This window comes from Tetrao urogallus (assembly GCF_951394365.1).
Source record: "Tetrao urogallus genome assembly, chromosome: 24".
NCBI lineage: Eukaryota > Metazoa > Chordata > Aves > Galliformes > Phasianidae > Tetrao > Tetrao urogallus.
In genome coordinates, this window is record NC_136837.1 from 5220546 (window position 1) to 5234894 (window position 14349).

Consider the following 14349-nt stretch of genomic DNA (forward strand, 5'->3'; position numbering starts at 1 on the left):
TCCCATCCCATCCCATCCCATCCATGTTCCATTCCCACGCAATCCTCATGCTGCCCCTGTGCTGTCCCCACTCTGGCACTCAGCTGAACCATCCAAACCCTTTGCGCTCCCTGGACCCTTCACAATCACCCCCTTTGGCTTTGTGGGGTCAACACCAGGGACAGGGCAAGGACAAGGATATGGGGTTCCAGCCCTCCTCCTCACCCCACTGGCATTTGAGATGTGAGAAGGGACACGGCAGCCTCAGTTTTAGGAGAGATTTGGATGTGCCTATGTCTTCCTTCTGCTCAACACCTCTCTGCATGCAAAGGGGCCTCATCAAGATCAGGAAGGATGTGGGCCGTACAGTCCCCATGTCCTTCTGCCAAGATCCCCAAAAGGCAGAGCCACAGAAACCTCTCCAGAGGGCTCTCCCAGCCCTCCTTCATCACTTCTTCCCATCCAACCCAATCCCCCTCCCCACCTGTCTGGCACCATATAAGACCTGAGCGGCCACAGCTGCCTTTGCGGGGCTCCTATCTCCCTAATTCTGTCTTAAAACAGACCCGTGGCTGCTCATCCTGCTGTGCCAGCACTCTTCTGCTCCATCCTGGGATAAGGGCTGAAAGCGCTGGGGATGACGCAGGGCAGGGTCAGATGGTGCAAACGGAGCCCATGAGTGGTGGCAGAGGATCTTGGCTGCGTGTTATTAATGGGGGTGAGAGCAGGGCAAACCCTACAGAAATCCCAGAAGGATGCTGCAGTGTTCCTGAAGGAAAGTGGAAAGGAGAAGTGAGAACGGGAGCAGCAGTGACCTGAGCACACAGGGCAAGCGCTGGGGGGAGCACCTGGCAATAGGAATGGCTTAGCATCGCTCGGCGCTGAGACCCACAGGGTGGGGACGTGGGGCCGGCACTGATGGCCCTGTCCCGATAAGCCCGCCCCGAGCTGCAGCAGCTGCAGATAACAGCTCTGCTTCTGCACCACGCTGATACCCCGGTGCTGACCTCTCCCTTGGGGCTCAGCCCCACCACCTCCAGGTCTCATCCCAGAACTCCCCCTGGAAAAGCAGGATGCATCTGCACTGACCAGCAGGGACATTGCCACACCGTGCCTCCCCCCTCTGTTCTCTTGAGGCTTGGGTGAGAATCCACTTTGCCTCAAACCCCGCGTTCTGGGGGAAAAGTCATTATTTTATGAAGCTGAGATCTCTCAACTGGGATGAAATCCACCCTGAAGCCCTGTGAGAGCCATCAGCACCGCGGGTCGGGGGGGAAGCAGCTGCTTTGGGGATTATTAATGAGCAGCGAATGATGGGAAAGGCGAGGATCAATCGGAACAAAGGAGTTCAATGGCAGAAAGAAACGCTCGCAGAGTAATGGGAGTCCATTTCTCCTGCCGACTGTCGGAAGCGCATCCTGTTAAACATCCATCAATTATCCCAGCTTGAAAATGCATTAAAGTAATGAGGAATTATCCATCAGATACACTTAAAGGCAGTGCCCCCCTCTGCCCACCACCCTGCAAAGAGCCTCTCCAGGAAGAGAAACGGCCGGTTGGCAGTGAGGAACAGCATTTTCCCAACCTCCTTCAGGACCCACATTTCCCCTATACTGCCCCGTGCCTCATTTCCCCACCCAGTGCTGCCCAACTGCACCCACGCTGTGTCCATGGCGTGACCCCAACACCTCTTTTTCCAGGAAAGGAAGCAGAGGTTAATGCAGTGTGTGTGCTGGTAGCAAAATTCCCCCAAACCGATCCTTCCCTGTTTCCAGGTTGGCCCCACGTTTGAACAAGGATGGCACAGAGGCGGGAAGGGGCTCAGCTGCAGGGGCAGGAGTGAGGAGCTGAGATAACTGCTAGGCTGAATGTAGCCAGCAATGAAAAGCATCCAGCTGGCAGCATAACTTGGGATTGCTTTCAGTGGGAAGGGGAACTGACCCCAGTGGGGTCAGGATGAGCCTATTCCCTTTGAACAGGTTCACCAAGAGACTGGAGTACAGCAGTCAGATGGGCTGGATATGAAAAAATCAGAGATGAGTTCAGGGTGGTGGTTGGCTTTAGGCTGAGGGCAGCGGCCCCAGGACTGCAGAGTGGGATCAGCCCCCATAGTTAAAAGGCTTTCCCCGTTTGGCGCAGGGCTTCAGGGCAGTCTGGGACCTTCCCCTCCATATCTGCAAGTGATGCTGCTCACTGTGCAGCTGGGGGTGGCCAGACATCCCGGGGACAGCAGTGTGACCTCAGCATTTCCTTATGGAACAGGGGAACGTCCCACTCCTGAGCTCCTCTTCCCTGGGGCAGATCTCATTTTCCCAAACCTCTGGCTTTGGCTCGCTGATAACAGCCTGCAGCTGCTCAGGGCAGCGAGTGCTGCAGGTGGCGATGGTCAGTCACTGCCATTAGGTGTCACAAGAGCATCGGGTCTCTGCTCCTCCTGCAAAGAGGAGCAGTGGATGGGAGGAGAGGGGTGGGGAGCAGAGGTGGCACCTCGGAGGCCCCTAGGCAGGGGACAAGCACTGAGAGGCAATCTTGCAGTGTCACCATCATCCCCTCCCTTATCACCCAATGGCTGCACGTCTGCCCCAGCCCCACGGCTGGGCTGTTCCTGTGAAATTGTGCCCCCCGTGCTCCCCAGGGAGGGATGCTCTGGAGTTTCCCATGGAGGGGCTCCCCCTCTCGTGGTGTTCCTGCCCTGCGCCCACCCTGCGCCCACCCTGCACAGTCCCAGCCCTGGGGGCAGCTGCAGGGCTCAGATAACCTTCCAGGAATTTCGATTGTTCACCCAAATGCCGTTTTTCCATCTTTCATTTAAAACTGAGCTGAAACAAAGCACCGTCCAGGGTTTGGCGCCTCGATAAGGCTCCAGTGGGAAAAAAACCTTTCTCCCCAAGGCCGGGCACAAAGCTGCAGCGAGCTGATAAAGCCGAGAGCACCAGGAGCATCCCTACCCCTTCTGTGCCTCCAAATATAGGTGGCCATGCAGGAGAGCCGTGGGGCAGCCCTGGGTGGTCTCCAGCCTCGTGTCACCTCTGCGGCCAGACGCCACGGGGACGGCCACCCTTTGGCCAGGTGCGTGTTTCTCTGCAGGATGGGGTCCTGAAAGCATCGTGCCCCCCCCCGGCCAAACAAACCCAAGCTCTGTAGCACTGCGCTTGGCTGGGAGCACCGTGCGCAGCATAGCAGGGATGCTTTCCCCACAGCTGGCAGTGCTGGGGTGTCCTCAAATAGGGGAGGGCAATGTGGGCAGTTAGTGGGAAACGCGTCTCCTCCCAAGGGCCTGCAGGGTTCCTCTTTGGCTGTTTCTGCAGAATCACAAAGAGGAAGGACCCCCACAGCAGCCCCACATCACAGCGTTGGGCGACGCCCTGTGAGGGTCGGGGCACCAGTGCTTCTGCCCTGCGCTGCTTTAGGGCACACTGCTCAGAGCTGCCCTCACCCTGAATGTTTCCCCTTCACTTTCCAATTTGAGCCCTTCAAATCCACCCCTGGAGGACCTCATTCTGCCCTTTTGCTCAGAAAAATCTCTAAAAAAAATCTCTTTTATTCCCTAAAAGAACCCAGTCCCCTTCCTGCCAGCCCCATGATGCCATTTCTCCCCCACATCCCTCCCCTCCACCCGCCCATCTCATTCCCACTCATGTCACGAGCGGGTCAGTTCTATGCACTGCAGCGGGCTCAGCACGCAGGAATGCTGTGAGTTTGCAAAGTGGTTTCAGCGAGACGTTATCTAATGAGGGAGGAGGAGGAGGGCGGATTAAGCCAAACCCACAGCAGCGGCTTTCAATTAAAGCGGGCAACTTGACGTCTTTTCCTTCTGACACAGCCAACAAATGCCCCGAGCAGCTGCTGGGCTCTCCCCGACCCATCAGTCCCCTCACCTTCCGTGTCCCATCAGTGAATGGAGTATAGGAAATGGGTGCACCAGGAGCTGGGAGCAGTGAGAAATGGGTGAATGGATGCATTAGGAAATGGATGCAGCCCTACATGTGCCAGGGAACTCCCAGTGCCGGCTGCTGGCTGGTGAAATCGTAGAGCCAAGAGGTCTGTGGGGCCAGGACCCTACATCCTGTGCATCCCTGATCCCAAGCATCCCAAATCCTTTTGGCTCTGAGCTGTGTCTATGGTGGATGCAGCACCCCGACCGGAGGCGTGCAGGGCTGCAATGCTGCACAGCACCCACAGTGCCACGGCACCGCCTGCACCCCGGATGCAGGCACAGGGCCAGGGAGGTGACGGAGGAGCCCATGGGACAGCCCCAGTGACGTCCCAGCACCGCTGCTGACGTTCGATAGAGGGAAAAGCCATCCGTAGAGCAAATAATTGGCTGGGCTGTGCAAACCCGGCTTGGCCGGTGTCTCGGGGCAGAGATCTGGGGCCCATCTGGCCGATGTTTACCTGCCTGCTGGAATCCACCCTGCAAACTTCCTCCTGGCTCGGCCCTGATAAGGCTCCTGGTGCTGGCCTGGGGAAGCTCCATCCCCACCACCCTGCAAGCAGCAGGCACCCTGCGGACCGCGTGCTACCCCACACCTCATAAAGGTCCCGCAACAGCTTTCCTCTGGCAATAAGATGGATAAAAAAAGGGAAACTGAGGCACGGAGCGTGTACCACAAGCTGCAGGAGGAGCGGGGCCCCGTGCTGTGAAAGCAGCCCGTTATCGGCGTGCCGGCGTCACGCTCGGCTTCCAGGAAAGGAAGGAAGTGTGGGGTCACCCGGCCCCCGCTGCCGCCCTTTTCCAGCAAACAGCCCTCGCCTGCTGATAATGGGGCCGTGCTGCCGCCGCTGCGCAGGAATTCAGGGCTGCTGGCCGCACAACTGCCCAAAATGCGAGATTTTCCCATTTCCTTTCCTCTAAAGAGCCATTGAGGTGCTGGGGAGGCGGCAGCCTGGGCTGCACGTGGGGTGTGCGACGGCACCGAGCGGCGCTCCTTTTCCACCCTTGTTGCCTCATACTGGTGGAACCTGGGAGTCGCTGGGTGTGCTCCTGCTCTGCACCAGGGGAGCTGACTGCCTGCACCCAGCACTGCTGCGGTGCCCTGGGAGCGAGCAGGGAGCAGGCCTTGCTCCACCCCGATACCAAGAATAATTGCATGATTATGCGATTTGGAAGCAAAGCGCAGATTAATCTCTGATCTCGTTAGACCATGTTTCACCATCTGCTTTGTGCCTGCAGGAGAATCCTTTGCCGTGTGGTAGAGCCAGGGCCAGGCGAGGGGAATCCCCTGGTGCTGCAGGAGGAGCTGGGTGCAATCAGACATGGGTGCTTTAGGAAATGGGTGCACCAGGGACTGAGTGCATTTGGAAGTGGGTGCAGCAGGACTTGGGTCCATCAGGTAGAAGTGAGTGCACAAGGAGCAGGGTGCATTAGGAAATGAGTGCACCAGGACACGCATTAGGAAGTGGGTGCATCACATCTTGGCTGCATTAGGAAGCAGGCGCACCAAGAGCTGGGTGGAGCTCATTAGGAAATGGAAGCATCCGTCCCTGGGTACACTCGGAGAAGTGGATGCCAGCCCAGGCACCAGCTGTCATCCACAGCCAATTCCTGGAAGCCGGGCAGGATCCGGCTCTGTGCGGGGCAGAGCTGTGCTGGGACTCCTCCTTTGGCCAACAAGGGCGGGCGGCAGCACGGGGCGGCCGCAGACACCCCGCGGTTGCCCCAGGCCCAGCCCTCGTGCCAGGGCTGCTCCCAACCTCTGCTGCCAACCTCATGGCCACAGGTTTGAATTTCCATTGGGATTTCCAACTCCCAGAGGCGTGCAAAGAGACGAAGCCCAAAGCCAACTGCCCATCACCCACGGACCGTCCCTCCACCGCCGTCCTTCCCAGCGCCGCTCCATCCACCCCACATGGCAGCGCAGCCCCCCAGCCGCAGCCGCAGACAAAACCCTCTCAGTCCCGCGCTGCTCAGATGTGTGGCCGCCAAAACCCGCGAAAAGATGAAAGGGATCTCCTGGCTGACCCCATCACCCCGCGCTGCGCGCTGCTGCCCTGCACACGGAGCAGCATTTTTCCCATGCTCGGAGGGTCAGTCCCCCCCTGCACTCCCGGACAGAGCAATGCCAGGAATGTACCTGGGAAGGGCGGCGGGCAGGGGAGATGGGCAAATGCATCACTATCATCTATCATTAAAAGGCACTTCACTCATGCAAGAGCTCTACAGAAGGGACCAGAGCTGCAGGGATGCACTGAGCCTTGTTCAGGGCTGTGGTTTGTGTCCTTTCTCCCATGGTTTGCCATACGGGTGCCAGCCTGTGGTGCTGGTTTCTGGAATGGATCCTGACTCTCCAGGCACAGCCCAGGGTCCCGCAGAGTCCTGGCCTGGCCATCAGGACCAGAGGCAGAGGCTAACGGGGAAAAATCCAGGAGAAATGCACTTCCTTCTCTCCTCCACCTTGACCTTGCATCACCCAAAATAATAACAAAGGGGAAATGCAATGGAAGCGAATGGAGATGGGACCCGGGGCACAGCTCAGGGCGCTGTGGGATGACAGCAGGAGCTGAGGGGGAGTGCTGCTGTGCCCCATACAACTCAGACCCCACACCCACTGCTGCCCCATTCCACACGGGGACCTTCCCCAGCAGAGGGGACACGCGGCCTCAGCACCATGGCCACACGTGGGCCCGTGCCCCCATGAGCCCCCCTCTCCCCTCCGCTCTGCAAGAGGGTTTCGCCTGTAAACAGCGATCCCCGGGTAACACTTCTAATCCGTCGCCTCTTGGCTATTATTCCTCCCCGCTAACCTTAAAGCCTCCCCCTTTCTCTTCGAGGCACCCCCAGAGCAGAGGAAATTCCTCAGCCCTGACGTGATGTGAAACACGAGCGGCTCGGCCCCAACCTCGCCGGGGCCATTTCCCAACCCAGGTTTCCCTATAGCATCCCCCCCCGGCCCCCCTCCCCAGCCACCCCTTTAGACATTGTAACCCGAGAGGCTGGAAATGCAGCGCCTTTCATCTTCCATTTCCCACATCCTGAGAGTCTGGGGAGAAGGAGCCCACCCAGATGAAGGAATCCCAACTATGCGGCTCTCTCAACCTCCCGGTCCCCCCCGCTGCCCCCCGTGCGGCTCCATTCACGGAGCAGATTAGCCACGCTGCTGGCTCCACGCGCACCTCCGCACCCGAAAATGCCCGCGCTGAAAGCCAACAATAAGAATCAAGTCGAAAAATAGACGATACAGAAAGAACCCGTTCCCAGCTCCACTCCTTTGCCCCATTCTCTGTAGGGCTGACGCACCCGGCACTGGGAAGCGGTGCCCAAAACCACAGGAGCGGTGCTGCTCGGGGCGACGCAAGCCCCACCATGGGACGCGTGTGTCCCAGCCAGGCCAGGGGACCCTCAGGATGGGGAGAAAGGTCCAACCCGACCATTCTACAGCCCTATTCCTTTTGTGTTCATCCAGTGTTGGAACCCCATGGACCACACCGGCCCCGAGCAGCCATGCTCCCATGTGCCCTGTGCGTGGCCGCATCCTGCAGCGCAGCGCATGGCGTGTTGTGCACATCGCATCTCCTGCACCACTGGGTGACAGCAGGGCACGCTTTTGCTGCTCTTGGGGTGACCTCACGTGGGTGAAAGCGAACCTGGGGTCTCTCATCCAAGGGCTGCACATCTTTTTGCTCCCCGCACAGCCCAGCACATTCCCCTCCCCATCGTCACCTATTTGCTAATTGTGCCAGTGGGGAAGGGCGGGAGGCAGAGGAGGAAACAAAAAGTAAACTGAGAAAGCAAGACTGCAGCTCCAAGGGCCCAGCACAGCAATCAAGCGATAAAGCAGTAATTAAGCCTGATTATCATGCAAGACAGCCCCGGTTAGACTGGAATGCCACTGAAGAGCCCAAAAGCTGCCAGGATTGTTTGCAGCACAGAGAGCTGATCTGATATCTGCTGGGAGATGCTCTCCTGCAGGCTGCCCCCAGCGCTGCATACAGCCTGGGTTCTGCTTCACCCCTTCGGGGTTTTCCTCCTCGCAGCCCTGCACAATCTCCCCACAAAAGCATTGGCTGTCCCAGTTCTTGGGTTTGACCCGGGGGCAGAAAGAGCCACCCTGGGCCATTGAGACCACCTTCACAGGGCCATCCGAGGGGTGGGGCCCCATCCCTGGGGGTGCCCAAAGCCGTGGATGGGACAGCTCAACCCGGTGGGGGGCACTCAGCCCATGGCAGGGTTAAGGCTGGGGGCTGTAAGGTCCCTTCCAACCCAACCATTCTATGGATGTACGACCCACACGTCCACGCAAGCACAAAGCATGCAAGAGGATGCGGGCTGCTCTGCTGTGCCCTCATTGCTGACAGCTTTCATTAAGTGGAAGCAGGCTGGGGAAAGAGGCAATTCCTGCAGGATGAGCTTTAGCTCGAGTTAGCCTGAATGCCTGACACATCCCAATTGCATTGGCCAGGCTGGCATGAGGGAAAGATGAGCATATGTAGGTCAGGCCCTGGGGTAACAGGTAGCTCCCAGCATGGGTTGGGGTCATTTGGGATACAGCTGGGTGGGATGTTCCAGGAACAGAGGGGATGCGGTTGGGAAATAGGGCAGCGTGCCACCCATCGCCCTGCTCCACGTGGAGAAATGCCTGCCCTTCACCTCTGGGACAGAGCTGCCAGCCCTCCGCACCCGCAGGAGGAGCCGCCACTGACTCAGGCCCTGGGAACTCAGTGCTTGGGCACAGCGATGAGCTGGCCCCAAATCATCCAGGTTGCAAGACGTGCTGCTCCCCTGGATGCTAAGGAGTGGTTTGGGCAGGGCGAGGAAGAGGCCCGGAGGAGGTCAGGGAAGGCGGCCCCCAGGAAAGCCCTACTGCTCCCAGGGCGAGCCTTGTTTGTAAATAAAGAGTCTCCGTTTCCAGGGCAGGCCGGGTGGCACCTTTCACCATCGGGAATCCGGCAATGAGTTTGGGGCCGGGTGCTGAGTCAGGCGGTCCCATGGAGGACTGGCAGAACCGGTCATCCCGAACCTGCCCAGGCTTCGGGTGGGGAATAGAGCAGGAGAAACGCAGCCCTGCTCCACCCCGAGCTTGCATCACCCCCACATGACAACAATAATAATAAAAAACAACAAAAGGGAGGGAGGTCGCCGTGTCAGATTTCTCCACATTTTATCAAAACGCAAACGCCGGCAGGTTGATGTGTTCTCAGCCCTCGGGGGACGTTCTGCATCCCCCGGGAGCCCCAAAGAGGCAGTGAGCATCTCCTGCGCGGTGGCAGGGTGGGGCGGGCGCCGTCCCGGAGTGCTTTCCTTTTAAAAGAAACACAGAAACGAGCCCGGCGCTCACCAGCACTTCCAGTAAAACCCATTCAATTTCGGCAATTCATCCCACAAATATGTGTGGGATGCTGGGAACTCCTCGGGGCCGCTCGGGCACAGATGGGCTCCGTCTGGAGCGGCGGCCGCGGCTCTTTGCTCCGCGTGGTAACAGCGTGAGTAATCAGAGACCTCCATCCAGGGCTTTATTTATCTTATCTCTGGAAGTCGGCGAAGCATTTCGGGCTGCGACTTCTGCGGGAAAAAAAAAAAAGGAGAGGATAAAAGAAAGGCTGTTAATCAAAGAGCCCCCAGCGGGAACCTCCACTTTTACTAGAAAAGGGAAAAGTTCAGGCGCCCGGGTTGTGAAGGAAGGGATGAAGTAAAGGCCGGGACGGCGCGGGGGGAGCCAGGGCGCGAAATGTAACGTGAACAGACGAAGAGCTGCAGCTGCCTTGGGGGATTCCCGCGATGAGGACGGGAAGCGCCGGCGCTCAGCGCCCGTTCCGGCACGGAGGAGCGCGGGGGGGGGCGCCGCGCGGGGGGCGCAGCCGGCGGCGTTGTGTGAATCGCTGCCGGGGGGCGCGGGGCTGGGCGGAGCCGCCGCCCGCTCCCTGCTCTACAGGCGGTGTCACCTCCACAGCCGTGTCCGGCCACTCCCCGCGGCGGTGCCCTCGCAACGCCCTGCTGCTCCTCACGAGCCGCCGTTCCCTTCGTAAGCCTCCGTTCCACTCACGGAGCTCTGGGTCCCCGCGTTCTTTCGCCCCCCCTCCGCCCGGTGCTCTGACCGCACAGCACGCCATGACCGCACAGCGCAGCGCCGCGCCGCGCCGCGCCCCTCCCCCCGGACCCCCGCAGGGCCGCTCCCCACGTTCCCGCCACCCGCGCGCTCCCTTCGCCCGTGACGGCGGCGCCCCCCTCCCTCCCCGGCTCCTTTGGCGCCTTTTCCTTCCCGCCACGTCGTTGCCCGCCGCCGTCGCTCCGCCGCGCGGGACGCGCCCTATTGGCTGAGGAGCTGCCGAGCGGGCGGGGCGTCCCATCGGCGCGCCCAGCAGAGGCCACGCCGCCCGGCTCTCCCCGGCCCCGCCCCCGACTCTCGCTACTCCCGCGGCCGGCGCGGGGCCGCCGCGCCACACGAGAGCCCGGCAGCGCGGGGAGCGGTCGCGCCGTGCCCGCCCCGCGGCGCCCCCCTTCCCCCCCCCGACCCCCTCTCCCTCCACCTTCTCTTTTTCGTCCTCCTTTCGGCTCGCCGTCCCCCGCCCGCCTTCAGCCGGGCTGGGCTGCCCGAGCCGCCTGGGTCGGGTTTGTTCGGGCGGGGCTGCAGCCGGAGCGCGGCGGCGGGGATGCTGCTTTCCAAAATCAACTCGTTGGCCCACCTCCGTTCCGGGCCCGGCGCAGAGCTGCACGCCGCCAAGCTGCCCGCAGGTGAGGCGCCGCGCGGCGGTGCGAGGCGGTGCGGTGTGGGGCTCGGGTTGGGGAAGCGCTGACGCCGCGCTCCTCCCGCAGGGAAGGAGAAGGAGCCGCTGGAGAAGCTGTACCAGGTGGGCCCGCTGTTGGGCAGCGGGGGGTTCGGCTCCGTCTATTCGGGGATCCGCCTCTCCGACAGCGCCCCGGTAAGTGCGGGGTGAGTTGCGGGCAGCGGGGTTCGGCCCGGCTCGGCCCCGCTCAGCGCCGCGCGTCGCCCCGCAGGTGGCCATCAAACACGTGGCGAGGGACCGCATCTCCGAGTGGGGCGAGCTGGTGAGCATCGGGGGACGGGGAAAGGGGGGCCGTGCGGATTGGGGGACGAAGCGCTGGAGTATCCCTGGTCGGAAGGGTGCGCGGAGGATGGAGCATCCCTGGCTATGGGGGGATGGGTTGGGAGCGTCTCTGCTTTTGGGGCGTGAGGGGGTGGGTCGGAGCATCCCTCGTTTTAAGGCACTGGGGGGTATCCAGACCACCCCTGGACTGAGACATGGGTTGGGGGAATCCGGAGCATCCTCGTTTTTATGGACAGTAGGAGTGGGGCGGTCCAGAGCATCCCTGGTTGTGGGATGCCGAGGGGAACCACCGGAATATCCCTGATCTGAGGGCACTGGAGCATCCCAGGCCGGGGCTAACTGGGATATCCAGATGGCGGATGGGGCAGGGAGCATCCCTGGCTTTGGGGGACGCACCAAGGGACCAGGTGCTGATAGCACCGGCGTCCCCGCAGCCCAGTGGCACGCGCGTGCCGATGGAGATCCTTCTGCTGAAGAAGGTGGGCACGGATTTCCGCGGCATCATCCGCCTCCTCGATTGGTTTGAACGACCCGACAGCTTCGTGCTGGTGCTGGAGCGGCCAGAACCGGTGCAGGATCTCTTTGACTTCATCACAGAACGGGGGGCCCTGGCGGAGGAGCTGGCGCGGGAGCTGTTCCGCCAGGTGCTGGAGGCCGTGCAGCACTGCCACGACCGCGGCGTGCTGCACCGCGACATCAAGGACGAGAACATCCTCATCGACCTCGCCACCGGCGAGCTCAAGCTCATCGACTTTGGCTCCGGTGCCCTCCTCAAGGACACCGTCTACACTGATTTTGATGGTGAGACATCGCCGTGTGCCGGAGGCGTCCCCCCTCTGTGCAGCAACATGGGAAGGTGGGGGTGGAAACGTGGCGTTATTCAGCTGCCCGCAAAGTGTTTGGCACCACTCGGTGTTGTGAAAGGGGAGCCGGCTCCCGGCCTGAGCACCCAACCAAAGCTTCAGGCTGGGGCGGGGGAGGGCACCCTACAAAAACAAACAGCTTCTGGGGGGACACGGGACGACGGGTTGCAAAACCTGGCGTGCATCACAGAAGGATGGCTCCGTTCTACTTGTTTGCTTTTTTTAAAATTATTTTTAAATTTTTATTTAATTTTTCTTTTGGCAAAGGGGTGGAAAGAAGGTGTGGTTTCCCCCCTCCCTCGGGAGTTTTATTTTTTGCATGTAACGGTTGGTCCCGGCCTTCCCCGACCCCGTGCTGCCACCTTCTGGCCCCACCGCCTTTATTTTACAACCCAAAGTTTGTAAACAAGAGTCACGTGCTGGCGGGGGTGGTGTGACGCCCGGTGACCCCCCCGCCACCACCCGTCCTCACCCGGCCCCACCGCGGGCTGCGCGTCTCTGCCATCCCCAAAAGGGGCTTGGGGACAAAAGTGGCCATTTTCTGCAGGCACGCGGGTCTACAGCCCGCCGGAGTGGATCCGCTACCACCGGTACCACGGGCGCTCGGCAACGGTGTGGTCCCTGGGCGTGCTGCTGTACGACATGGTGTGCGGGGACATCCCCTTCGAGCACGACGAGGACATCCTGCGCGGCCAGGTGTTCTTCAGGCAGAGGGTCTCTCCAGGTGGGCACCAGACGGGAGAGGCAGCAGCGCAGGGCTCCTGTCACCCTTTGGGGACCTCGAGGGGGTGGCGCGTTTCTCAGTGTCCTGCGGTCCTCCGGCACGTGGTGGATGGACGGGGAGGTTGGGCGCGGCGCTGAGTGCCCCCCGCCACGCTGACCACTGCTTTGCGTCCCCAGAGTGCGAACATCTCATCCGGTGGTGCCTTTCCCAGCGCCCCTCAGACAGGCCGTCTTTCGAGGACATCTCCAACCACTCCTGGATGCAGAGTGTCCACCTGTCCCAGGAGGCGGCAGAGATCCACCTGCACAGCTTGCTCCAGGAGACGGGCAAATAACATCTCTGGTGTCTCCTGTAAGGAATGGACCGTTGTCTTGGGATTGTGGGGTTGAGTGGAGATCATCGCTCGGCGCCGTGCAGTTCTCTGGAGCCAAACTCACCCGGAGGTTGGATCCCAGCTGGACTCAGTGGTCCTATCTCACTTGATGTTTTTTTCAGTAAACTTTGGGGTTTTGGTTCTGTCTCTGGGGGCTCCCATGAGTCTTCCTGGCCTGCTGAATTTGGGACTATGAGAGGATTGGAACTCTGAAAAGCTTCAATGGGGGGAAGGCTGTCTGGGGAGGGCAGGGCAGGTGCTCTGGTCTGTGTGCCGTCACCATCTTCGAGTGCCTTCAGTTGTGACGTGGGCTGTGCTGGAGGAAATACTTGAATTTTCCTACACTGCTGCTTTTCCATGCCTCACCTGGGTGCAGAGCTACTTTTCCCAGAAGGAAGCAGGTCAGGAGGAGCTCAGAGCCCTGCGGCGATGCCTTCCCTGAGCCCTCTGCTTCCCAATGCACAAACAATGCAACCCAACAGAGCTGTAAATGCGTGTACAGAGTTATTATACAGGAGCAAAGCTTGGTGTACAGTTGTTAATAATGGTAATGTTTTTGTCCTTTTTTATTCCCCATCCAAGTTTTAATTTATTTTTGTGGATATTTTTTTTAATTTTGTTTTGTTTTGTTTTCGCAAGGAGGAGCCTGAGCCAGGAGGATAACTTATTTATTTATTTATAACCCACGTGGGTCCCCGACCCACGCCTTGCTTCTGCAGCTGCTGACCCCCGGTGCCTGGTCGGATTTCGCTCTGTGTCCATGTGTCTGTCCCACATCACAGATGGATTTGGGGTTTTTGGGGCGGGGGGGGGGCTGTGTGCCCATGCACTCTTTGGTCTGAGCTGGCAGAGAGCGCTGTTGTCTCCATGCAACCTGTGTGTCGCTGGCGGGTTTTTGTTAATAGTTAAAATTGTACAGGGGAATTCAGAAATCCTATTTTTTTTATACAATGCGGTTTTAAATAAAAAGAAAATCGTGGAACAGAGGCATCCCTTTATTATTGCGGGGTGGAATGGAGAGAAGTGGGAGCAAGTGGGGTGCTGACCCCCCACGGGGCTGCAGCATCCCAACAGAGGTGAGAGGAGGACACAGCCCAGCCCCAAAGGCTCCAGCCCAGGGCCCCGTGGGACAGCACAGCCCTCGGGGTGTCTTCAGCCCAACCATTCCCCACAGGTCTGGGAGAGATCAAAGCAGTGCAGAGCCCTCCTGTCTGCTGCAGGGCGCTGAGGAGCATGTGCTGGGGATGGGGAGTAAACAGACATCAAAGCCAGCTTGCGAAACACCGGATGTTGTCAGCCCAATTACATTCGGGCACTGCCGAGCCTGTTGCTCCGGCTCTGTTGGCGCGGTGGGTGTTGGTGTTGTGTGGGTGCTGTTGGTGTTGCACAGGGTACAGGCAGCTGGC

General features: G+C 60.0%; 1 protein-coding gene across 1 annotated transcript; it reads left to right on the forward strand.

Moving 5' to 3' along the window:
* Positions 1-10566: 10566 nt before the first annotated feature.
* On the forward strand, positions 10567-12904 carry PIM1 (Pim-1 proto-oncogene, serine/threonine kinase; the record flags this gene model as incomplete). Its single annotated transcript, XM_079546407.1, has 6 exons — positions 10567-10648; positions 10730-10836; positions 10913-10963; positions 11418-11784; positions 12394-12570; positions 12747-12904. The coding sequence occupies 6 exons, from the start codon at positions 10567-10569 to the stop codon at positions 12902-12904; spliced, it is 942 nt and encodes a 313-aa protein (XP_079402533.1).
* Between the last annotated feature and the right edge of the window lie 1445 nt (positions 12905-14349).